This window comes from Cryptomeria japonica, chromosome 9 (assembly GCF_030272615.1).
Source record: "Cryptomeria japonica chromosome 9, Sugi_1.0, whole genome shotgun sequence".
In the NCBI taxonomy this organism is placed as follows: Eukaryota; Viridiplantae; Streptophyta; class Pinopsida; order Cupressales; family Cupressaceae; genus Cryptomeria; species Cryptomeria japonica.
The window spans coordinates 705,167,810-705,192,630 of NC_081413.1; the positions used below are offsets into that span (position 1 = coordinate 705,167,810).

At 43.3% G+C, this 24,821-nt stretch overlaps 1 protein-coding gene across 3 annotated transcripts in view; it reads left to right on the forward strand.

Annotated features, from left to right (window-relative positions):
- Positions 1-24,821, forward strand: part of LOC131073917 (peptide chain release factor APG3, chloroplastic) — a 195,186-nt gene that overhangs the window by 107,051 nt on the left and 63,314 nt on the right. For all 3 annotated transcript variants that reach the window (XM_058010428.2, XM_058010426.2, XM_058010427.2), the window contains one exon: positions 24,477-24,534. In XM_058010428.2, coding sequence (XP_057866411.1) covers positions 24,477-24,534 — 58 coding nt within the window. The remainder of the gene's footprint in view (positions 1-24,476; positions 24,535-24,821) is intronic.

Here is a 24,821-nt window from a genome sequence, read left to right on the forward strand (position 1 = left end):
AAAAAACAAGGAAAACAAAATCTTCCTTCTACCTTGTGATTTGCCACTCTTCCTTCTAAGGGTCGATCTTCCACTCTCAAGCAAATGGTGAACAGTGCAAGTTAAAAAATGGAATGACGAAGGTCAAAAAACAAGGAAATCTAAACCTTCCTTCTTAGTGGCAAATTTCCACTTCTTTCTTGTACATGTCGTTTTTCCACTCTTGGCTAATTTGAACAATGAAGAAGAAAATGAAATTTCAAGGCAATAAAATGTGGAATTTTCCTTGTGGATTTCAAATTTCCACTCTTCCTTCTAAATCAAGCATTGAGTGAAATTTTGAGAAGAGAAAATCTTCCTTCTTCCTTTTGATTTTCCACCCTTCCTTGTGGGGTGGGAATTTCCACTTCAAATTTGATGAATTTTCAAGAACAAATCTTCCTTCTTTTTATCGATTTTCCACCCTGATGCAGAGGGTGTAGGCACAACAAGGTGGAAGTTCACAACACTAGGGTGTCTCTCTATCAACCTCTAGACAACACCAATATGATCAGACCACAACCTATGGTTCTTGCTCAAGGTCAATAACACGTACTCATTACTCAATATGGGGTTTGTGATACCAACTTAGGGCCAGAATTGCATGGGCACTTAGAGACATCGTTTACCTTGTTTTGAGACTCAAACACACTCAAACCAACCATTGGATAGGGTTCAACAACTCTTGGAATGTCACTTGCTTCATTAACCCCTCCTAGTCCTTGTAGCCTTACCTAGTGAGTGATGTAGAGCATCCAACAATCTTAACCAATTAGGGAGATTTCTTTCTCCCAACTCACCTAATCAAAAAGGTGATTGCTCTTCATAAAGCGATACGAGTCCTCACAAGGTTACTAGCCTCACTAATACTCAACTCACATCATGAAATAGATACCCCCAAACAAATGAACCCTTTGACACCCTTACATGGACCTTTCAACAAGAACAACCATGATCCTTTATCCTCCCAACCACCCATAAGGTCACAAGTTATGCTACTGCTGCAACACTGTCATTTTATGACAGTCAAGTATGCTTGTAGACTCAACTCCCAACACCAATTAGGCACACACCAACCCAAAGTTACTCAAGGACACATCAATGGCTCTCTCTCCCATATCCAAAACACAAATCTTAACCCTCCCATCCACCCTAGAAGGCAACATAACACCCTGCTGTCTTAACACTGTTCACAGGGACAAAAAAACAACTTTAGGACAGTCATAACTGGGGGAACCATTCATTGCTCTCAACCCCTTAAATGCAAACCATGATGATGGGGATCCACCCTACTACCTGTTGATGTGTCTTTTATACACGACCAAACACAGAATAAAATTCCCAGAGGTATCTTATCCTCTCTTGAATAAAGCTCCCCGAATGCTGAAAATTTTGCAGAGGGATCAATCGGAGAAACTCCAAGGTTCTGTTATGTAGGTTCTCTACTCGTGGATAAGCACCAGTGGTTGTTGTGTTTGCTGTTTTACAAGGGGCCTTACGTACTTTCTGGGAAAGCTTGTTCTTGCAACTACTTTTCAGTGAGGAAACTGAATTCTCCTAATACTAACTGATGTTTCAAAAAAGGCAAAAGATAAGGGTTTTAAGGAGGCGATACTAAACTAATCCTAGGAATGACTAAATGGGGACTGGTCTTGATAAAACTCTACCAATTTCAGTATTGCCAAAAGATTACAACTCTACTTCTAAGGGGATTCAATGATTTTCGAATCATCAATGGGATAGATACGATCACTAAGATACATATCAATATATCCAATAATGATTGAACTCTTAAACAATCTTAATATCTCCAGTTGACCACACAAGTCGTTCTTACAATTAGTAAGGAGCTAGTTTCCAAGATCCGATATTGGTCAAAGTCAAAGTTTCCAGCATTCCCATTTATTTCCCATCTTTCTCTCACAAAGTTGTGAAGTGCAAGGGCTGGAGTTCTTCCCATTTGAAGAAGGAAAAATGTTTCAGCTGATTATGATGTTGCTTTAACACTTTTAAGTCTTCATCGTAGCATACCAGGTTGTTCTTCAATGTCTGATTTACCATCATCTCCCATTTCAAAGAAGATGAAGTATAAATATGACAAGTACTAGAATGAGGTTTCACCTTCACAAGTTTCTTCTCCTTTGGATCATATCAAGGATACGGAGATAGGGCATGTTGACATGTTAGAATTCATTAAAAGGATGGAGGATCCGCATGACAGTAATATGCAGCAGTTGTTGGACAGCCACATTCATCATGCATCTTCTTTTCCAGTGGCTGCCCTAGAACTTGAATTTGTTCTCACTTGTGCCCATCACTTTGACAAGGAGATGAGAACCATTAGAAATGATGATGGTGAGGCAATAATCCACCTTGATGCGGATACTATTGAGAAAGTCTTCAGAATACCACCAACACCTGTTTATATGGAAATTTCAAAGGATAGTGCAGCTGAGTACTATGTCAAGAGGGAAAAGGACTGCAAACGCCACATTAACAGGTGGATTCATGAGCCACGAGCCACTTTCACGAGGTGGGCTAAGTTGTATCGTTGTGAGTTCAAGTGGGGAATTGGAAACATCATTACTCTCCTTAGCAGGATGATGGGTCTTGAGCACTGCAATGTTTTTGAGCCCTGAATGTATCAGTTTACCATGTTCATAAGGTAGTCCCATCATATATCCTGGGGAGAGATTATCAGTGATGTGTTGTGCGAACAACTTGCAGCAGTCCCTACTACCATGACTTTCTACATGAATTCGTACTTAGTGTATTTGGCAGCATCACTCAGACATTTCCCTGGTCTTTCTACCAAGGGTGATCGCTCGGTTATACCTGTGTGGGAATATTATGATCAGCTGCCCTTGAGACTCAACAGATTACATTTCAGAAGGGTTCAAGATGCATTCTTTGGTTATTTCATGTGCCAATTTGACAAGACTCTAAAGAATAGAAGGATGTCAGATGAAGCATGGGAAAGAGTGAATGAGTATGGTTGCTTGTTCCTTCGATTCCCGACTTTCACTTGTGTAAGAGTCGAATGCTACAGTGGGCAACCATACATGCTTCCTAGATACTCGACCGATAAGATCATTCTTATGGAGTTGGGAAGACAGATCATGGTTGTGCATGCTCATCAATTTGTCAAACATAAGGTTGGGATGGGAATTTCTACAACTAACCCATTGAAGATTGGCCGGTATTCTCTTGTCACATCCGTCAAAGCCAAAGCTATGGAGACTAAGATGTAGGAGATTAAACTCAAAAGGTTTAAGTTGAGGGCAGATTTTGACCACCGAAGTATGAAGGAAAAGATAAAAAATTCCTTCCTACATGTGCATCGTATTGAGGATATCTGGGTGGATCTCCGTACAGAAATGGAGGTTCTCAAGATGGACTATTGCAAGCTTACCCTTGAGCAGGTTATTCATCTGAACTTGGTGGACATTCCACAAGGGATGATTGATAATGGGAATGTGCTTGATCCAGAGTATGTCTCACGAAGGGTTGAGGAAGCCCCACTTCCTTTAATCCAATGGTCACATAAAGAATGTATTTCCATTCTTGAAAGATTTCAGCCTATCTTAGCTAACACCAACACTTGGCTCAAAGGTAATGGTGTTAGACTCATCAAGATCAAGGTTGGAAAAGAAGATGACTCTACGGGGCCTCTTGGACATAAGTTTGAGATTCAGATTGACAACAAGGAAGGTGCATCATTTTTAGGCACTAGGATCAAATTGCGAGTTAGTCGGGCAATAGTACTTCCTCTTGAGGAGGCAATAGTTCGTGGAAAAGAAAAGTACTAGATTCATGTTGCCGGGAATAATCATTATGTTATGTTGTCATATTATGTTTATGTTGTCGTTGGTAATAATGAGTTACGGTGGTCAGTTAGTTAGCCGACGGGTAGGTAGTTGGAGTCGCGACAGTTGTGTCGTTCCCCTTCGGGTATTATATATTGTGTACCTTTTCTTCGAAGTAGGATCATGTTAGTCGTGTCAGATGTAATGTTATAAGCACTTATTGGACATGGATTGTGGAATTAATACAGAGGCTGGTTATTTAATATATTTCCATTATGTTCTGTGCATTTACTTTCTGCATTTAACCGTTTACCCGAGAGGGCAAACATTTGGCACCGCTGCCTAGACGTACTCGGGAACGGAAGACACGGATGGCGCACAGACACAATGGGCCTACCCATTGGTGAAATAAACCCAGAGGCCGACGACGCCCGAACAGAACTTTACACAGGAGAAGACACGGCAACGCGAGAATTTTCAATTTTGCTCCAGGTAGCCATTCAGACCTACATTCGACGAGAGGCGGCTGAGGCAGAAATCCCACCAAGTGCCGTGTGGACAGCGCTGGAGGTTAGCCTGACAGTAAACCGGTTGATGAACTACCTCACCCGGTTGCTTGCACAGGCATTGCTGGCACAACAAGCCCACCTGGAGGAGATTGCCCAGGAAGAGCGACGACAACAAATCCTGCAACGCTACGAAGAGAATAGCCGACAGGTAACGGAACGAGATGGCACCAGGCCAGGAGGAAATTGAACCTTGTAATAATCTTGACACACTGTTGATATAAATTGTGGCCGAAAGGCAAAATAAAAAATAAAAATAATAAAAGTTTTTTTGTGTACATGGCGTGTGTTTGCTGTGTATGGAAGTGACTTATGCCCAATAGACTAAATAAGGACAAAAATAAAAAGATACAGAGTGACGAATGGGAAGTGGCACAAACTGCGTTGAATCTCAGATAGTAGATAGAACGAAGGCATAGGCTAAGGCAGCTTGTCGAGGGACAACCGGCCGAGGGGTTGCCCGAAGGGAACCCAGGAGGTGTCACGGAGGTTGCGGAGGCAGAGATAGACGGAGAGAACTACACTGTCTACACTGTTGTAGGGCTGCCAGAAGGAGTCACGGAGGGTGCCGAAGGAGAACTCTACAGTTCGCCAGAATACCACCGTAGGGTAAGAAGCCGCGAAGAGTTGGTGGAACAAACAAGGCGAAGTCTAAACTTGATCGACGCTACCAGAGACTTGCTAAAGAATTTGTCCATTTCAGAGGACAACCGGAGGGAGACAACCAACCGGAGGGAGACACCGGAAGGTGACGGTACGACTGAAGGTGCCGAGGGAGCACAAGGGTACCGTACGGGAGGCAATTTGTTTGGTTCGGTGTCAGCAACTTTTTCCGGAGGACCCACGAGTTGAGGTTCAGTTGCAGGAGGCGGAGGATCGCCAGGTACAAGCACACAAGGAATTAGAGGAGCAAGACCCAGCGGTGGGATGGCGAGTAAACAAAAATTGCCAAAGTTCACAGGGGAGGGCAAGGAAGACCCCTTACGGCACTGGCGTACATGTGAAACCATTTGGTCTGCCAACGGAGTGACAGACCAGAATGACTGGGTACAGCAGTTCCCAGCCACGTTACGAGGAGTTGCCGTAGATTGGTACTCCGATGTGGACAAGCAAAAAGTGGCCACGTGGGCCAATCTACAGAAGGAATTCACGGGGGAGTTTCGGTTGCTCCGTGATGACAATGAAATTGTAACGGAGATATACAGTACCAAACAAGGTACTAGGGAGACAGTACGGGCATACAGTCGGAGGCTGAAAGAACTCTTGGGTAAAATGGAAAGCCAACCCGCAGATGGATTGAACAAACGATGGTTCGTTGAAAGGTTGAAATCCTCCCTACGGAGGAAGATGAAAATTGTACCCCCGATGTCATATGACGACGCTTATAATAGGGTGATGGACCTGGAGAGCGAACACAAAACATCAAAGAAGAAGAAAAGTAATAAATCCTCATCCGAGGACGATGACTCTTCACAGGAGAGCAGCAGCGATGACGAGGCTGGCAAACGGGTGCAAGCGCTCTAGAAAGACATGGAGCGAATGAGAAAGGAATTCAAAATAATGAGAAGCACTGGTCGAAACGAAGGGGACATATGGTGCATTGAGTGCAAAGAGGAAGGGCACACAAAGGGTACTTGCCAAAAGAAGGCATTCTGTGAGATTTGCCAAGTGATGGGACACTCCACCAAGGAGTGCCCATACAACATGAAAACCCGAGGTACGCAAATGAACCAGGTGCTGTTCACGGAGCAGGCCACAACATCACCAGTGGGTACCGGCCAACATACTAACACAATGGCATCATTTGGAGGATACCGGGACAACAGACGCGGCGGCGGAAGGAATAGCAACAATAACAATAACGGAAGCTGTATCCAGTATGACGCCAAGGGCCGGCCAATTATCCAATGTAGGGCCTGTAATCAGTGGGGGCACTTCGCCCGTGATTGCACGAAGGAAGCCACCCCTCAGCACCTCTGCCGTTGGTGTGGGCCAGGCAACCATGAGGATGCAAATTGCCCACAGGCAGGGGTTAATCTCCTCAACATCGAGAAGGCTGAGAAGATTGGTGAGAAAGAAGTATTGGCGATCACCCGCGCCTAGATGAAAAAAGCCACTTACCCCGACCCCCGTACGGAGAAGGAGAGATTACGGGAGGCAAAGGCCAATATTGAATGTGAGATGACGACCGAATGACGGGACAACGAGGTGGCGAGTACATCATTCTGTACGGAAGCGGAAAATAACATCATTGGGCAAATCTTGCAGATAGAGGTGTCGATAAAGGTAAAAGACCTTCTAGACTCTATGCCACAATTGAGGACTGCCATCCTCACCAATGTGCAAAGCACCGCATCGTTGAGTACACCACAGGTAGGGGTTCCCGCCACCGCATCGTCGAGTGCACCACAGGTAGGGGTTCCCGCCACCACATCGTCGAGTGCACCACAGGTAGGGGTTCTCGCCACCGCTTCGAAGAGTACACCACAGGTGGAGGTTTCCGTCAGCCCTTCGACTGACCCGATGTTACTAGCCGTGAGTAGTGGTAGACACCCAGCTGTGGTAGAAATAGGTATCCGTGGGACCATTTTGAAGGACACCATTGTGGACGGGGGATCTGGGGTGAATGTACTACCAGAAGAAACATGGAAGCAGGTGGGGAAGCCCACCTTGTGGCCACCCACATTCAACCTGGTGGGAGCGGACCAACACGGCATTAAGCCACTCGGCCTGTTGATGGCCCAGCAAGTGACAATTGGTACGCAACCATTCTTGTTAGATTTCGTGGTTATTCCCTCGAAGAAGAAAGGTTATGATGCCATCTTGGGGAGAGCGTGGTTGATCAACGCGAGGGTAAACCACAACTGGAAGAAAAATACACTTTCCATGGAGAAGGGAGGGCGGAAATATACCATTGACCTACACACCCAAGATGTTGGCGAAGAGCTCGCCTCTTCCGACTCGGACTCAGAGGACTCTAATAAAGGGGAAGGGGGTCTCGATGAAAGCAAGGGCAAGAACGCGATGGAGCCGAACAGTGAAGGGGTGCTCGAATTGGAGGGATGTTCTGAAGATGAGGTATGCTCACTTAACGGGCTCTTCCACTGGCAAATGGAGGATTACGAAATGTTCCAAAGCTACAGGCTCGAAGTAGAGGAACCAGAGCAACCAACAGAGGTGTACCTGTCGGAATACAAAGAATATTGGAAGGGAGACGCCCCAAACCCTGGCGACGTAGATAATCCGAAGAGTGTTGGCCACGATTGGAACCCTGTATGGAAGACCGCAGTCTTCAAAATTTTTATTATTCTTCTTCTTCTTATGTACGGGAAGGAGGTCGTGGTCCCTGTAGAATTTGTGGTTCCAGGTCTTCCGATGGCCATTGAAAATAGACTTGCCACCAACGGGCCCAAATTGAAACCCTACCACGCGAAGCGCGCAGGGAACCTGAGAGGCCGGACGGACACCCGAGAGGATGGAAGGTGACTTGAGAGGCCAGGCAGGCGACTCAAGAGGCACAGGACCACAGCAGGCGACTCTCGGGTGAGGAAAACCGAGAAGGATGAAGGGCGATCCTAGAGACAGGGGACCCGAGCCGAAGACTCTCTAGACAACTTTTAAAAAAAAAAAACAACCCGTACGGTCGTACGAGACAGTTAACTGCACGGTAGGAAAAAAAAATTTGTGAAAAAAACACCATCGTACGGGGCCGTACGACAGACGACCGTATGGTTGGAAGAAAGAAATAAAAAAATGTACAGTCGTATGACAGGCGACCGTACGATCAAAAATTTATTAAAAAAATAAAATTTGAAAAAAAAACCCGTACAGTTGTATGACAGCGACCGTACGGTCAAAATTAAAAAAAAAGAGAAAAAAAAAGGGAGGGACGGACCTATGGTGGGACCACCGTGCGGTGGGCCACCGGTGGTGGTAACACCGACGACGACCACCGTGCGATGGTAACACCGACGGTGACCACCGTGCGGTGGTAACACCGTACGGTAGTACCCGCAACTACAAAGCCGCACAACACACAGCCCGCAGCCGCACAACTCACCCACCCGCACACTCACGCGCCAAACAGCCCACAGCCGCACAACGCGCAGCCCGCAATCGCACACCGTGAAGCCGCACAGCCATGCAACCGCACAAACACACACGCAGTCGCTTCGTCGTCAGTGGTCACTATACGGATGAACTGCGTTGGGCGTGTGGATGGAGGATCGTATGGTGTGCACAGTTGAGCATGTTGTCGGTATGCTAGAGGTGTGTCTGTATGGTAAGAAGGGTGTCGACCGCACGGGAAGGTGGCCGCACGATCGGAGGTGCCAGTGCTGTTGTTGACCGTACAGGGAGGTTGTATGGCCGGGGTGCCATCGGGGACATTACAGTGCCAAAAAAAAAACAAAAGCAAAAAAATAACGACGACCAGATTTAAAATGATTCACTGGAGTTTGAAGTCAGGACAATGGAAATTCAGAGTGGAAAAGAAGGGTTTTTGGCATCTTAAAATATCACTGAAATGCTGTGCGCCATGGACTTTCGTATGGTTCTGAGGGTTGTAAATTGGGTCCCCATTTGCCTTAGGACCCCGCGAGGGACGCTGCCCCTCGACCCCGCGGGGGTACTGCCCCAGACCCCATGAGGGGCGTTGCCCGTCGACCCCGTTGGGGGCGTTGCCCCCAGACTCCCAGTTTATTTTGAGCTACAGAAGACCACGGGAAGTGTTGTGGTTGTCCGTATTGTGAGAGGGAAGCCATAAGCTGTAGAGGGAGACGGATTTGGAGGTTGGGAACAAACAGAGTTTGAGGGAAGGCATTGCAGGTCCGCGTAGTTGTATGACACGAGGGAGTTATTCAATTCAGTTTTTAGCCTTTGGGGAGTGTGATGGAGGATTTGAGGTGTCTCCTAGCCTTTGTGCCAGCGGGTTGTGGCCACCTCCAGGCAGGATAGGTACGCTTTGAGGAACTCGGAGTATGTCGCGGCTGGACGTGAGGTTGCCTTGGTGGATGCACAGAGGGCTCGGGAGGAGCTGACCACCAGGTTGGAGGCAATAGTCGCTTGAGACTTAGTTCAGCGTACCGAGGAGTTGGATGCCGTGAGAGCAGCACGGGTGGCTATCGAGGACAAATTAGCTAGGGAGACAGTATCATTTGAGTAGCAGTTGGTGGAAGCTGAGACTGAAAAACGTGTTTTGCAGACAAGTTTGTGTTAGGCACAGGAGGACTGTGATGGCAAAGGAAGCAATATTGGTGAAATCCGCACTTGAGCATTGGATGGTAGCAGAAAAGGGTTTTCAGGCGAGGATGCAGGAAGTGTATAAGATCCGGGCCCGACAGGCGTCAATAGTTCCTGTCGTTCATCTCTATTTTGTATTAAGTCGTCAAAGTCGACTTCTTTTCTTGGGGGGGATGATGTTGCCGGGAATAATCATTATGTTATGTTGTCATATTATGTTTATGTTGTCGTTGGTAATAATGAGTTACGGCGGTCAGTTAGTTAGCCGACGGGTAGGTAGTTGGAGTCGCGACGGTTGTGTCATATCCCTTCGGGTATTATATATTGTGTACCTTTTCTTCGAAGTAGGATCATGTTAGTCATGTTAGATGTAATGTTATAAGCACTTATTGTACATGGACTGTGGAATTAATACAGAGGCTGGTTATTTAATATATTTCCATTATGTTCTGTGCATTTACTTTCTGCATTTAACCGTTTACCCGAGAGGGCAAACAATTCACATTCATGTGAATGATCTCGATAATCCGGAGGAAGGACAACAATCCGATGATGCTCCCAAGTCACTGGCTTCAGAGTCACCTCATGAGATTCCCTCCTTAGTTTCCATGGAGCTGCCTCTATCTCCTCCTGACATAATAGTGGAGGAGTCGCCTTAGAATGTTGTTCCTATTTCAGCATTTGAGCCACCTCTTGATCATCAACAAGAGAGTTTGTTGGAAATCCTCGAGGATACTCCTGCATGTTTCCATTTGTCAGAGATTGATACCTCTACTTTCGGCTTTGAAGAATTTATGAGGCAAACTTCACGCCCTTTGGTTACCGAGCAAACCATGGTTGCCATCCAGACGGATACTTCTCCCAGGGTGACCACAACTGTTCATGTTGAGACATGGACCAGCTAGGAATCGAACCTAGGACCTTCCAAACGCTGCTGGAGTGCTCTACCATTGAGCTACTGGCCCCTCTTGGACCAGTCCATCGTCGGTCCGAGTGTGGCTTATTTCCAACACCAACACCCCCCCTTAAGCCACACCTCTCATGTGCTTGGGGCTCCGAGGCTGGACTTGGCTCTGATACCATGTTGAGACATGGACTAGCTAGGAATCGAACCTAGGACCTTCCATATGCTGCTGGAGTGCTCTACCATTGAGCTACTGGCCCCTCTTTGACCAGTCCATTGTCGGTCCGAGTGTGGCTTATTTCCAACACCAACAGTTCAAACAGAAATTGCTTCTCCTTCGTCTTTGGCAACTACTAGAGGAGAACTAGTCGTTTTACGTCCATGGCTTAGTTCTTTTACCCCAAAGAGGAAGAAGCACGAAATATCTCCTGATGTCTTTGATTATCAGCAACTCAAGCAGTGTAGGCCCAAGGTTGCCATAAAAGCCAAGACGATCTCAAGAGTAATTGTTGATAGCAACAAGATGAAAGTGGCAGAAATTGTTGAGCCCCTTGCGGATAAGCCACGTGAGGAAATGCAAGCTGCTGATTATAGGGTTACAAGGATAGAATTGGGTAAACAAACGCATGAAGTGGTCAAGCATGATGCCCAACAATCTATAGCTTCAGCAACTCAAGCAGTCTAGGCCCAAAGTTGCTAAAAAAGCCAAGACGATCTCAAGAGTAATTGTTGACAACAACAAGATGAAAGTGGCAGAAATTGTTGAGCCCCTTGCGGATAAGCCACATGAGGAAATTCAAGTTGCTGATTTCAGGGTTACAAGGATAGAACTGGGTAAACAAACGCATGAAGTGGTCAAGCATGATGCCTAGCAATCTATAGCTTCACTAGTACAATGGTATGATGAACTTCTAGCAAAGAAAGACAAGCTAGAAGAGGAGAATAGGCAACTTGTTGCAGCTGTTCATAAAATTACGAAACCTGTTGGTGAAGGGAGTAATCGTACAAGTTCTTCTGGTTCACAAGAATCAATTCGAGGAGTTGAAAGAGCTGCTTAGAAAGTGCAAGCGTTGGATTCTTGGGTGGATCAACTTCATGATCTGTGTGCACAAGTGCTGAAAGACATTTTCCAAATGATGGTTGAGTTGGAGACCATTGAAGAAAAAATGAATCATACTTCCGAGACTTTCAAACAAAATTTGGAAAGGGTTGAAGGTAGCTTGACAATTTGGCGCACAATGCCTTGACAACAATTGAGTGTTCTTCAGGAGCATGACATTATTCCTTCCAAGGTCATGTATTTGGAATTTGAAGAACTTCTAGAAAACAAAGCCCTTGTTCTCAAATCCCTCATTGAGGAGATTGATGACGCAATGAGATTGCGAGTTGAAGTGTTCCTTGGTGTTGTTTCCCACTATGAGAAGGCCTCTTGCAATATCATGGGTCAGAATAGAGAGTTGATACCAGAAGAAGTGCTCACAGATCTACAGATGAGGATTCATAATGAGTGGAGTGAACAATTTTCAGCTGCCTCAATTCAGGTTTTGATGAAACACCAAATCTTTTTGCACGAAATCCAGTCTACTTTGGAGAATAACAACTCTATGCTTCTTCAATGCCATGACATCATCGTGAAGACCATGGTTGTTGCCAAGAACACCCACGAACCGAATCCTGTTGAGCTACGAACGATCATCCAGAAGTTCGAAGGATTCATGTCTTCACATGCTGCAACTTAAGTGTTTTTCAACACTTAGTTGCATTTTTCCAGAATTGTAATCTCTTAGTTGTAGTTTTTTTTTTGACAAGTTACATGTAAAAACATTTTGTAAATTGCAAGTCAAGTCATTACTTGCACTTTTGTAATTACATCTAAAACAACTACAAGTTGTGTTTAGTTAGGACTGTAGTTGGAATAAGTCATAGGTAGTAGTTGAATAAGTCTTGGTGGTTGAGAGAATATCTCAAGTTAGTTAGGATCCTCCCACCTTTTTCTCAAGACTCCTCTTCTATTAGTTGCGTTTTTCCAGAATTGTAATCTCTTAGTTGTAGTTTTTTTTTTGACAAGTTACATGTAAAAACATTTTGTAAATTGCAATTCAAGTCATTACTTGCACTTTTGTAATTACATGTAAAACAACTACAAGTTGTGTTCAGTTAGGACTGTAGTTGGAATAAGTCATAGGTAGTAGTTGAATAAGTCTTGGTGGTTGAGAGAATATCTCAAGTTAGTTAGGATCCTCCCACCTTTTTCTCAAGACTCCTCTTCTATAAATACTTGAGGGGGTCTATTGTGGGTTTATTGTAATCTTTATCTTTTAGAAAGCAAGAAAGAACTCTATCAAATTTACAGCAAATAAGTCTTTGAGCTTTCATGTGTGATATTAAGAATTGAAAAAAATAGAAGAAAATTGCTCAAGCTTTGAGTCTTTGTGCTACATTCTTGAGTTTGTGTTCCATATTATCTTTCTTGCAAGTGTTTCTTTAAGAGCTTAATCGAATTTGATTTGCAGTCTCTGTGTTGCAAGTATTGGAGATTAATTTAGTTAAATTAGAAGTTCTATTGAGAAAAGTTGTAAGAATTTGTGCTTGCACTTGTTCTTAAGAGAGTTTAGAAGTAGGTTTTGTAAGAAATAGCCGTGAGTCTTTGAACTCTTACTAGTTCTTACTGTTTCATGTAAAAGGAAGTAAGTTCTTTCAGACTTTGTGCTGTTATAATTTGTTCTTAATATCGTTTGAATAGAAAAGGGTAGATAGGACTTCACATAATCAAGACTTTGAGCTTGATATTGCTGTCCTGTCCCGAAGGAAGTGACGGAAGTCTTTGAGCTTTCAGGAAACTTCATTTCCTTTCTCTCATTTCATTTCAAAAAGTTGTTACTGCTGTTTTATGTTAAATTGCTATCACTTTTCTGTGAAGAGAAAAGGATATTGGCTTTCTTGAAAGAAGAAGAAAGATTGATGTCCCATCCTATTTTAGTTTTAAGTTGTAGATAGATAGAGTGAGCCTTTCCTTAATTAGGAGAGTTTTACTCACACACTGTGGTTGAAACCACAATTTTGTTTATTTACCCCCAAGTGTACAAAATTTTCAACCAACACCTCCTACTCTAGTCTAGCTACTATCTATCCATTCCTACTCTATTCATTATTCACTATTCCTCTATTCTATTAACTATTAACCTTTACAAATGAAGAGCATGAGCCTTTATATAGAGAGCTCATTTTACAATGAATGGCCAAGATCAAACCCCATCAATGGCCCAGATTTTACAATGAAACCCTAATTAGGGTTTGTTCAACAAACTTCATTCTAGCCAATGAAATAATTACATTTAGGTTCAATGTTGAATGTGCCTCAATAGAAAACTGGGGTAGCTATCTCAGAGTTTGTGCCTCCATATGATGAGCTTGGTTCATTGAATCCGGACGTGCTGATGTGGAACTTCCTTGATTGGGGAATGGTGACTAGGATGCCACCTCAATTTGCCTTTGTACTTGGTAGATCATCATGAATGAATATTGTACAATATCTCTTGATACTCAACATTATTCAGTTTGCTCAATGTGGTGATGATGATCTTCTAACTTTGATTAACTCTTCTGGAACTATCCTCTTGAATGTCTCAGTGCAAGGTGTAGATATTGACTTCCTCTTATTTTTGGATCTTGAGACTGCCTTGGAATGAACCCTTGATGTCATAGCCGCTTCTTCACTCTTTTGAAACTCTTTCTTTGTGGTTCTCTTCATGTTGTTGGTGTTATGGATCATGTCCTTGTACAAGTGAATGCTTCTTGTGTAGTCACATTCCTTGATGTCCTTGTATTTGCCAATTAAGTTTTCCTCTTGAAGACATCTTCCTTGTATCTTGACCTTGATGTTGAAATTTCCTCCTTAGGACAGTTGTTCCAATCTTCCTCCAACCTGGTCCTTTTGATTTCTTTCTTTATCTCCTACAAAACAAACAAATGAGCATCAAACACACATTATATGTAACCTATAGTCTCTTAATTTGACATGATCCCCCCTTTTATGTGTTGCAAGTCTGATATGTGTTTCTATAGGGGAGGTCGCTCCTTTTGATGATTGAATTTGCTGTCTTTGTGATGGAGTTTGCTGATGATGTGCTTCCTTGCAGATTAAATTTGCTGTCTTGCTGATTGGATTTGCTGATGATGTTGATTGAGATCGCTGGTCTGATCTTGAAATTTGCTGGTAGAGAGGAAATTTGATGATTAAACGAATGCTTGGAGTCTCCTTATATAGGTGTCTTAATGAGGAGATGTGTCCTTTTAGGGTGAGGCCGACTTGATCTTGAGCAAATAAAATTGAATTTTCTGCTGAAAGAAGGCCAAGTCACCACTTATTAGAAATATTGTTTTTGGCGCCAAATGTGTTTGGATTGTGCTTGCAAAGGCCAAAAGAGGGAATTTGCTCCCAAAAGGGGGCAAAGGAAGGACTTTTCGCTCCTACAGTGGAGCAATGGAACAAGAATTCGCTCCTAATGAGGAGCAATGGAAATTTTATGATACTTAGTCAAATTCTTCCTCTCCATTCATCAATTCATCTCTTCATATGCAAGCATTGTCAAATTTCTTCCACCAAGTGTCTTGGACATGATTTCGCTCCAAGATAGAGGCAATAGAAGTGAAATTCACTCCTAATGAGGACATTGGAAGGATAACTCGCTCTTAGAGAGGAGCAATGGAAATTCTCTCACACTTGTTCTAATTTTGCCTTTCATCAACTCAAGTTTGAGTACTTTGTCATCTATGCAAGTGGAGGCATCAAATCAACTCAGAGGAAGATTCTATAAGCAATTTTGCTCCTAACCTTAGGCAAAGGAACACAAATTCACTCCCAACAAGGAGCAATGAAAGGGATTTTCGCTCCTGTCGGAGAGCAAAGGAAGTAGGCCTCAAACACACCTCTTAGCTAGGTTTTATCAATTCCTTGCCTTTGCATCAACTTAAACCTTGTGATTTTACCTTCCTAGTGTGTAGATGTGTGTTGTGCGTTGCACACGCTCCCTATTGCCGACAGGGTTCCCCTTCCTTTTTTGGGCCTTTCCATCTTTGCCCTGTTGAGTTTCGCGCAGAGTGTCTCGCGTCCTTTTGAGCGAGCCCGCGACTGGTCCGTGAAGTGATGATGTTGAACGAAGAAGCCAGTGATTCCATTAGGCTAGTCGAGCCCTCGGGCACAAATTCCAAGAGATTGTTCAAGCTTGTGAAATCGCCTTGAATAGGCGTGAGATGATAGAGGTTGGCGAAGCCCGCCAAGCAAAGGACATCGTGTTTGAAGGTCGCATGAGGACCCAAAGTTGTCGTTTTTCGCGTAAGAGCGATGAGATAGATTACATGATGTTTGTTCTTACAGAGTTTACGAGATTTGAATGAATGACGATTTTTGCCAGCTGGTGGAGAAGGAGGAGCGAATTTCTTTGCAAAATGCCAAGGTTGACAAACTCGCCCAAGTGCCCAAGCTCGCACTTCTTGAGAGAAAAATTAAAAATCACCAAAATGCCCAAGAAGGGCGAATTTTGGATTTTCAGGCCAAAATGAGAGAAATGCTGAAAGTTGGCAAAAATGCCAAATGGTCTGAAATTTGTTTAAAGTTGGCAAAAAGGCCAAGAGGTCCGAAATTCACTTAAAGTTGACAAAAAGTGCCAAATGGTCCGAAATTTGTTTAAAGTTGACAAAAAGGCCAAGAGGTCTGAAATTCACTTAAAGTTGACAAAAACTCCTTAAGGTCCGAAATTCACTTAAAGTTGACGAAAACTCCTTAAGGTCCGAAATTCGCTGAAAGTTGGCAAAAGTGCCAAATGGTCTGAAATTTGTTTAAAGTTGGCAAAAAGGCCAAGAGGTCTGAAATTCACTTAAAGTTGACGAAAACTCCTTAAGGTCCGAAATTCGCTGAAAGTTGGCAAAAGTGCCAAATGGTCCGAAATTTGTTTAAAGTTGGCAAAAGTGCCAAATGGTCCGAAATTTGTTTAAAGTTGGCAAAAGTGCCAAATGGTCTGAAAAAGTTCAAAATTGCCAGAACACTTAAAAGGTCCGAAAAGGATAAAAGCGCCGAAGTTCGCACTTGGGGTAAAAACAAAGTTTAAAGTTTTTAAAGGACCTCCATATCCCCAAAAGTCGCGAGCTGGAGGAAAAGCATGAAGAAGCAGAGGTGGAAATTGGCGAAGTCACCAAATGGTGCGAAACTCGAAAATGACCATAAAGTTCGCATTGCTCGCAAACTCCTCATAAGGTCCGAAATTCGCCATCTAGGGCAAAGTCGTAACGCGTAAGGCAAATATAAGGAATTCAAAATTGGCAAAATACCCCATTCCTTCCAAGATCTCAGCGTAGAGAGTGCAGTAGGGGATAAAACGCGAAAGCATCCGAAGTTCGCAATTTGGGGGATGAAGAGGTGAAGTTTAAAAGTCTACAAAAACCCTCATACCGCAGAAGTTCGCGATTTGGAGGATGAAACTGCGAAGTGTTTGAAGTTTTAAAGTTCCCTCATTCCGCCGAAGTTAGGGTAAAATCGCGTGAGAGAGGATCGCGTAAGGTTTGAAAGGTGGAGCTAGAAAGCACAATTTCCCAAGGTAAAAACGTTGACATAAACCCTTTCAAACATTCAAGTTCAATTACCATTTCGTCCAAGGTGAAGAATCGCTAAGTCTAAAACTCAAAATTACAAATTCTTTTCAAACCGTAGCCGCGAAAATTTGAATTAGAAAGTTAACCATTGGAATTCAAAATTGCAGACCCTCCCATTCAAAATTTGCAGAACTATCCATCCGTTCTTGCATGGCAAATCGGGCAATTTCTCGCCGTCCATTTTCACCAGGTAAGTACGCTTCGTCTCTCTCGATCATCTGAAACATTTACAAATTGGATGGATGTCTGTGCAAAAAATTGATTAAAATGCTTAAATCTTCAAAATTCGCATCTCTTTTCGTTTATAAGGTGTCGTGCAAAGTAATTGAAATCAGAACTTACTCCTAACAATCAGCTAGAGATTGCATTTTCAAACTTAGGAAAATTTCTCAAGCTTTGTCCATTTTTGAAAATTGATCTTGAAAATGCTTAAATATAAACCTGTAGTCAAGAGCTTCATGAATATTTATTTTTAGATCAATCAAGCTTGTAGCTAACAAAATCATGCTGGTCCCGATTCAATTTTTTAATTAATCCTTGAATGCTGGCATATTCTTTATCTAACCTGCTTTGCTTCCCTTTTACCGCCTCGTAATCTGCGTCCAGCTGTGCAGAATAAATGCCTAAATCAGCGGTAGAATCATCAAAGACGCTTGCTACAGCCGAGACATCGCGAGCATCCAAATCAGATATCCCTCGTCGAGTCGAAAGGATGAAGCACTAGTATCAAAGAGGGGGATTGAGGGAGTCAAAAGTTCAGAGTGTCTGGGACAATGTCGGTGATACTGACCTAGGCCATATCGATATCCAAGATTTCAGGAGCCGAGTCTTCTCCCCTAATGCCTACGGCAAGCCTAGGCAGATGATGGAAAGTGGCATCGCCCAAGCGGCAGGATTTCCTCCAGTAGTGCAAAACTATGAGTTAGTGGTAGAGGCTGCCCGACATTACCAGCCAGGTTCCAGATTGGTGCTCCTCGAGAACATGACCCTCGCTAACTTCACTCTTGAGGCCATTGGCGATGCATTCGACATCCCCTTCCCGAACAATCCCACGGCCACGACTAAGGATGTAGCGCAGGGGGCATATGATATGAATCTTGCTAGATGCAGAACACTGATCAATGAAGAGTGGTACAAGGAGAGAAGACCTCCAAGTGTCAGAATTGGGAAAAAGACCCCAAGAAGTGACTTTCACAATGAGCATGGGGACATGGTCACATTGCTCAGCAGGGTTATGGGACTTCCCAAATCCAACTACTTTGAGGAGTAGATGTTTTATTTCACAGAGCAAGTCTTCGCTGGGAAGTCCAAGTTCGACTGGGCCCAGATTATAAGCGACAACATCCACACTCAGCTAATTGAACTTGAGACAAAGAAGTACTTCACTATGACCTCTTATTTGGTCTACATGTTCGCCAGGAACCAGCCACTGCTAGGTTTAATAATGAAAGGAGAAATTGGGAATGGGCTTGGTTAGGTGAAGGTATATGATTGTTACCCACACCTGCATTATCAGGATATAGCTCAAAGAGAAAAGAACAGCCCGACTTATGCGGTTGGTCAATATGAGCGCGTCAATGACGCCTTCACAATGCGCCTGGTCAGGCTAATGCAGGGAGGATTACACATAAGGCTCTCAGAGCAAGCTACTATCCTAGTACAAAGATACGGAGCCTAGTTCATCCAGTTCCCGAGGTTCTCCTACATCCGGATAGCTGGCTTTGATGGTGCCCCTCTCCGGCTTCCACGGTACCCAACCAACAAGATAGTTCTTATGGAGGTTGCAAGGCAGTCACGTCCGACTGACATCTTACTCAGAGACAGCAAGCAGGCTGGATTCGCGTTCCCCATGATTATAGGCAACCATGATGTCCATCTGAAGACCCCCACACAAGCAGAGGAATCCTTCGCAGAGCTGGCCTCCCATGGCCTACAAGAGCATTTTCCAAGGAAATGCTTTGATCACAATAATCTGGCAAAGCGAGCCTATGGCAGGCGGTACAGAGCAAAGGAATCAGTTGAAGATTATTGGAAAAACTGCTCTGATGACTATGAGGTCTGAAGGCGTGAATATTCTAGGCTGAGTGTGCAGTAGATGCGACTCTATGAATATCGCTGGGTCCCAGATCAACTCACAGATTCAGGAAATTGCCTACAGGCCCGGGAATTTGAGGCCGTAAGGCATCTTTTGCCAGGTGTTGATTGGTCGCAAGACCCGATCACTGATTTTGAGGCAGTCATGGCAGCCCCAACAAGATATACAGACCAATGGTTGCATCAGCAGATTGAGCGACTAATTCATGAGGGAGTCCAGTTCACCTATCACTTAATGGGTAGCCTCGATTCTCAGTCCTCCGAAGATGAGGTAACTTCTAGTGCACCCAAGGATGAAATTGAAAAGCCCGAGAAGAGGAAGAAGGCTAAGGCTTGCAGAGGGACTCGGACATCCAAGAGAACAAGAAGGGAGAAGATTCCCATTAGGAGGCCAGAGGTCACTTCATCGTCAAAGGACCCCAGTTCGTCCGACGATGTAGTAGAATTGGATTATATACCTGCTCCTCCTTCCCAGAGTGACATCAATGCATTTGGAGCTGATGATCCTCCCGCACCCGACATGCTAGACGCCGAGCTAAGAGCTATTGAATCAGCCGAGCCGGGTAACCAAATTGAGGAAGGAGAGATTCCATCCATTCAGGGGATCCAAGTGCATGAACCCACCCAACAAAGTTGCCATGAACTGCTGCTCCATAACACTGCCAAAGATGACTCTACCATTGAAGGAGAGCAAAAGACAAAGGAGACCCGCGAGCTCGGAAAGACTGAAGAGCTACCATCACACGAAGGCATCAGACAATTGTTCAGTGAAGTAGGAGAAAACTCTGCTGCAAGCAAAGAGCTTGACACCTCCTCCACTCCTTCGGTAATGGAACAGCTGCAAATTTGTGGTGAGATGGCTGAAAACATCAAAGAACAGAGTGAAAATTTAACCATAGCATCAGCCCAGACTGTACCTCAGGAATGGTTGATTGCCCAAGCTTAGCGCAGGGCCGCCACAAAGCCACCCATTGACTTGGAAGACATCTTCTCACGTATAGATCAAGCTAAAGCCAAGGGGAAGAAAAAGCCCAAGGCATATTCCAGGATGACCAAAGATGAGCAAAGGAACTACACTCTTCACATTGACACCTCGCCTGTAGACAGCCAGCAGATCAGATTACACTGGCAGATTATAGCATTACGACCGTCCCCATCGGACAAGCCACTAAGGAACAGGAAAAGGAGGAATTCAAGGATTCAGTATAGAACATGCTCAGGCAACTCAAAGAAATAACAGCTGAGAAGGATATGTATCGAGCTCGTGCGGAGTAGGCTGAAGGGTACATCGATCAACTCCTGAGACCATTACACAATGCTTCTGAATCCCACATTCCCCCAACAGCATTGGCACAGAGGACCACAATAGAATTTGAAGGAGTACGGGACAACGCAAGGGCCGTCAAGGAATGGATACAAGGCACCAAAGTGAGGGGAGAACGAATCCTCGAAGAAGTAAAAGAGATGGCTCACCATCGAGAGACCACCCTGGTCCGGTTATTAGAGGTAAAGAGGGAATCCCTTAGAATGCATGAAGTGGCTGCCACTACTCTTCCCTACATGAGAGCTCTCTTCTGGACCCATGCATAGATTCCTACATTATCCACCATCCCAGATCCTTATAACATCAACACTCTTAAGGAATGGTACTGGACTATCACCATGAAGAATGACATAAAAGAAATCATTGATAAAGAACATGATGCATGCAAGACAATTCTGAACACCATGCAAGAACTCGGCAAAATGATCCTCCGATCAATGGTCTCGGGATGGCAAAATGCCCTGTCCGATGAAGTGATATGGCCAGACTGGGATGAAAGACTAGGGACGGATAGGATCACCTATTTTGTTAAGGACCTAAGTTTTGCTGGTTAGTTCCAGTCAGACATGTGGTGCTTCGAACGTAATCGTTCCAGCTGGAAGGATGGTTTGAAGCATGTGGACCAGTATCTCGAGGGCATGCAATATAAAATTCGTCATCCTCCTATGCCTCCATTCAGTCTGCTATTCCAATTATGCATCAGGTTCCAGGAGTATGTTCGTGAGGAATGTGCGGCAGGTTGTGATCTTTGGCAGGAATATTTGCATGGTGAAGATGAGTTCTTGGAAAAAGAATCTACAAATGGAAAAGAGAAAGTGCTTTCCTAGAAATTGCTTTTTCCTTTTAAATCTTGAAAGTGCACTTTTTGGCCAAAGGGTCATGTTTGACTTCCAAGTCAACTAAATGTAAAACTTTGTGTATGCACTTTTTTGGATTATTTTTGGATAAGTTCTAATTACCTTTTGGGGTAGTTATTACTCCCTTTGGAGTAGTTGCTGATATTTGCCTCCCATTTATGGGTATGGGCAGCCATGTTTTGTGGATGAATCTGGGCCACTTGTTTAGATTAAATCTTGGCCATTCATCCATTTTTGAAGCCTATTTAAGGGACTAGTTTTCCCTCATTTTGTAAGTTTTTGGATTGTTGCAGAAACTCTGACGAAATTTACAGGATTTAATGCAAATTTAAGACTGTTTCAAGTTTCCTTGTGAGTGCATGGTCTCCTTCTTCATTAATTTAGAATTTTTCAGTTATGCTTTTTTCCTTTATATAGCATTTTCTAAGTAAACATCCGATAGAATCCTCGCTGTTCATACTATTAGGGAATGGCTGATTGTCTTTCCTTCTGTATGGTTAACCTGAACCTCTCATATGCTTAGTTCGGTTATTGAATGCTCATTGAATGAATGTCAAAGTTTTGATGTTGTATTTAATAGCATGAAAACTCAATTTTCCCTTGAAGATCACACTAGATTGATGCAAGTATTGTGCTTAAATGGCTGGTAATGCTTAATTTAGTTATTTGGAGGTGTCCGTCTGTTTACTAAATCTGCTATCTTAGTTAAAATTTATTTTTTCTGTATCTCTCTCTCTCTATCCCTCTTTTTTCCCCTTTTTTAACCAAGAGAATCCATAGTCTTATTGAAAGCAGTATCAACCTAACTTAAACCATTTGATAAGCAAGACCATTAAAGTTTTGGGGAACTCATCCAACAATTGCCTATTTCACCGTAAGTTCCCCTTGTGTTTCCAGCAAAACACATCAAACCATTGAGCAATCCCGCAGTCAAGACCTGACAAACGAAACCTTGAGGTTATCCCCTTTGATCAAGCGCGAGAAATAGCATTAGGGATTTCCTTATCTCAAGAGAGGATAGGATACTCAACAAGTTTATTCTATTCTGCGTTGGCCGTATGGAGTTTGCAGCAATGCGACTTTAGACACGTCAACAATGTGTCAAATTAGCATTAAGGAAAGCCTTAGAGAGAATTTCGCTCCTATCTAAGGGCAATGGAAGTGAAATTTCCTCCCATTGAGGAGCAATGGAAATGGCCTCCAATTTGAAGCTTAACACTTTCTCACTGACTTTCCTTCGTTCTATCAACTCAAGTGTGTCAAATTACGCTCAATGTGAGGTCTAGAGGCAAATTTGCTCTCAACCAAGAGCAAAGGAAGCAAATTTCGCTCCCAAAGGGGAGCAATGGAAGTGAAATCGCTCCAAAAGAGGAGCAATGGAAGTAGTTTTGATTTTGCCACTTAAGTCATTTTCGCTCACTTACATTCATTCTCTCAACTCAAATGCATCAAACCATGCTTAGGTGAGGCCTTAGAGGTGAATTCACTCTCATAAATGAGCAATGGAAGTAAATTTCGCTCCCAAAGAGGAGCAATGGAAGTCCATTTCGCTCTAAGACTTGGGCAATGGAAATGACCTCTCAAACTCACGTTCTAGCTCGGTCTTACTAACTTGTACCTTAGGTTTAGCTTTCATGCCTCAAAAGACCTCAATGCTCATCTTGGATGTGATTTCGCTCTCAACCAAAGACAATGGAAGGGAAATTTGTTCTCAAAGGAGAGCAATGGAAGTGTTTTTCGCTCATGTGAAGGAGCAATGGAAGTGATCTTAATTTGTCATCTTCCCTCCATTCCTTAGTCAAAATATTGATGCACTTGATGAATTTGAGTGATTAAAGTGATTGTGAAGGCACTAAACTAGCTCATCATCCTCCAATATGCTCAAGAAGATCAAATCTCTCCAATGTGTGGGCAATGGAAGAGGATTTCGCTCCTGAGAAGGAGCAAAGGAAGTCCATTTCACTCCAACTAGGGAGCAAAGGAAGTTACCCCCATACTTAACCTAATTCAAGGCCTTTGATCAAAGATCGAATCCTTTAATCAAGCCAAGACATCTCATGATAGCTAGGTGCAATTTTAGGTGATTTGAAGGGCTAGAGAGGGATTTCGCTCCTAGAGAGGAGCAATGGAAGCAAAATTCGCTCCTAGGGAGGAGCAATGGAAATTTTTAGATACTTAGTGAAATTTCGCTCTTGTATCCCATCTCTCATTAAAACATTTTTAAGTCACTTGGATGATGAAGGAAACACTTGAATTATTGACTATGCTTGGTCTAAGGGCTCCTCCATTAAACCTCCTCTTTATGCTCAATTTGACCTCTCTTCTTCAACATGTTGCCATTGTAGGCCTTGACGAATCGAGTTCACGACCATTCCTACCACCCCTCACTCATCTCACAACACTTCATTTTACCCCTCATAGGAAGGGCTATCCTCTTGACTCCTGGCCTCTTGGCCAACTATACCTCTCCAACGCAAAGGTTACTAGCAAAGACTCTAACCACTATCCTAGAAAGTAGAAAAAAGTGGGGGTCCCCATTTGCAATGGGGCGATGTGTGAAAACATGGCAACAGGTAGTTGATTTAAATGTACAGTTACAGATACACTTATAAATATGTTTTTTTTTAATAGTAAAAACAGGGACTCAGATGTTTACTATACATGGACCTTATAGGGAACACATATTGTTTGGTTGAAACTACGTAGTCCTTTTTGATAATTCTTAACAACCAATCTATCTTTCAAGATTATCATGCTTTGACCACAATCATTACATTCAATTCATTTTTTTTCCATAGGACAAATGGCAATTTCCTCTGACAAATGATATCACATATTCAATTTTTGATGTTGCCATTTACAAAAGACTATTGTCATTCTCAGAATGTCATAACAGGAACATATCATTGTGATACCATAAATGCTTATCTAGAAATGAATAGAGTACAATAGCCAATTAACTGTGATGTATTTGTTAGTGATCATTTCATTATACTAAACTTCTCTTTATTAATCCAGGTATGAAATAAAATTGCGAGAGCAACAGGAATCAATCAGAAATCAACGAAACACTCAGGTATGACATCGTCATAAACTTGTGTAACTGTGAATATTGTACAAAAAAAATTACAATATACATGTTTGGAAAAGGAATAGAAAATCAAAATTCATTAGCACCTTCTGATCAACATATACTGGAAACTACATATTTGAAAATTCAAAATCATATCATTAAGGTTCAAGAGAAAACTTCAAGAAAAACTTGGTGGAGATGTCTCCTATGCTCCTCCTTAGTCTTAGTGAAGATGAGTTTATCATTCAGATATACTATCACAAACTTGCCAATGAAAGGCTTCAACACTT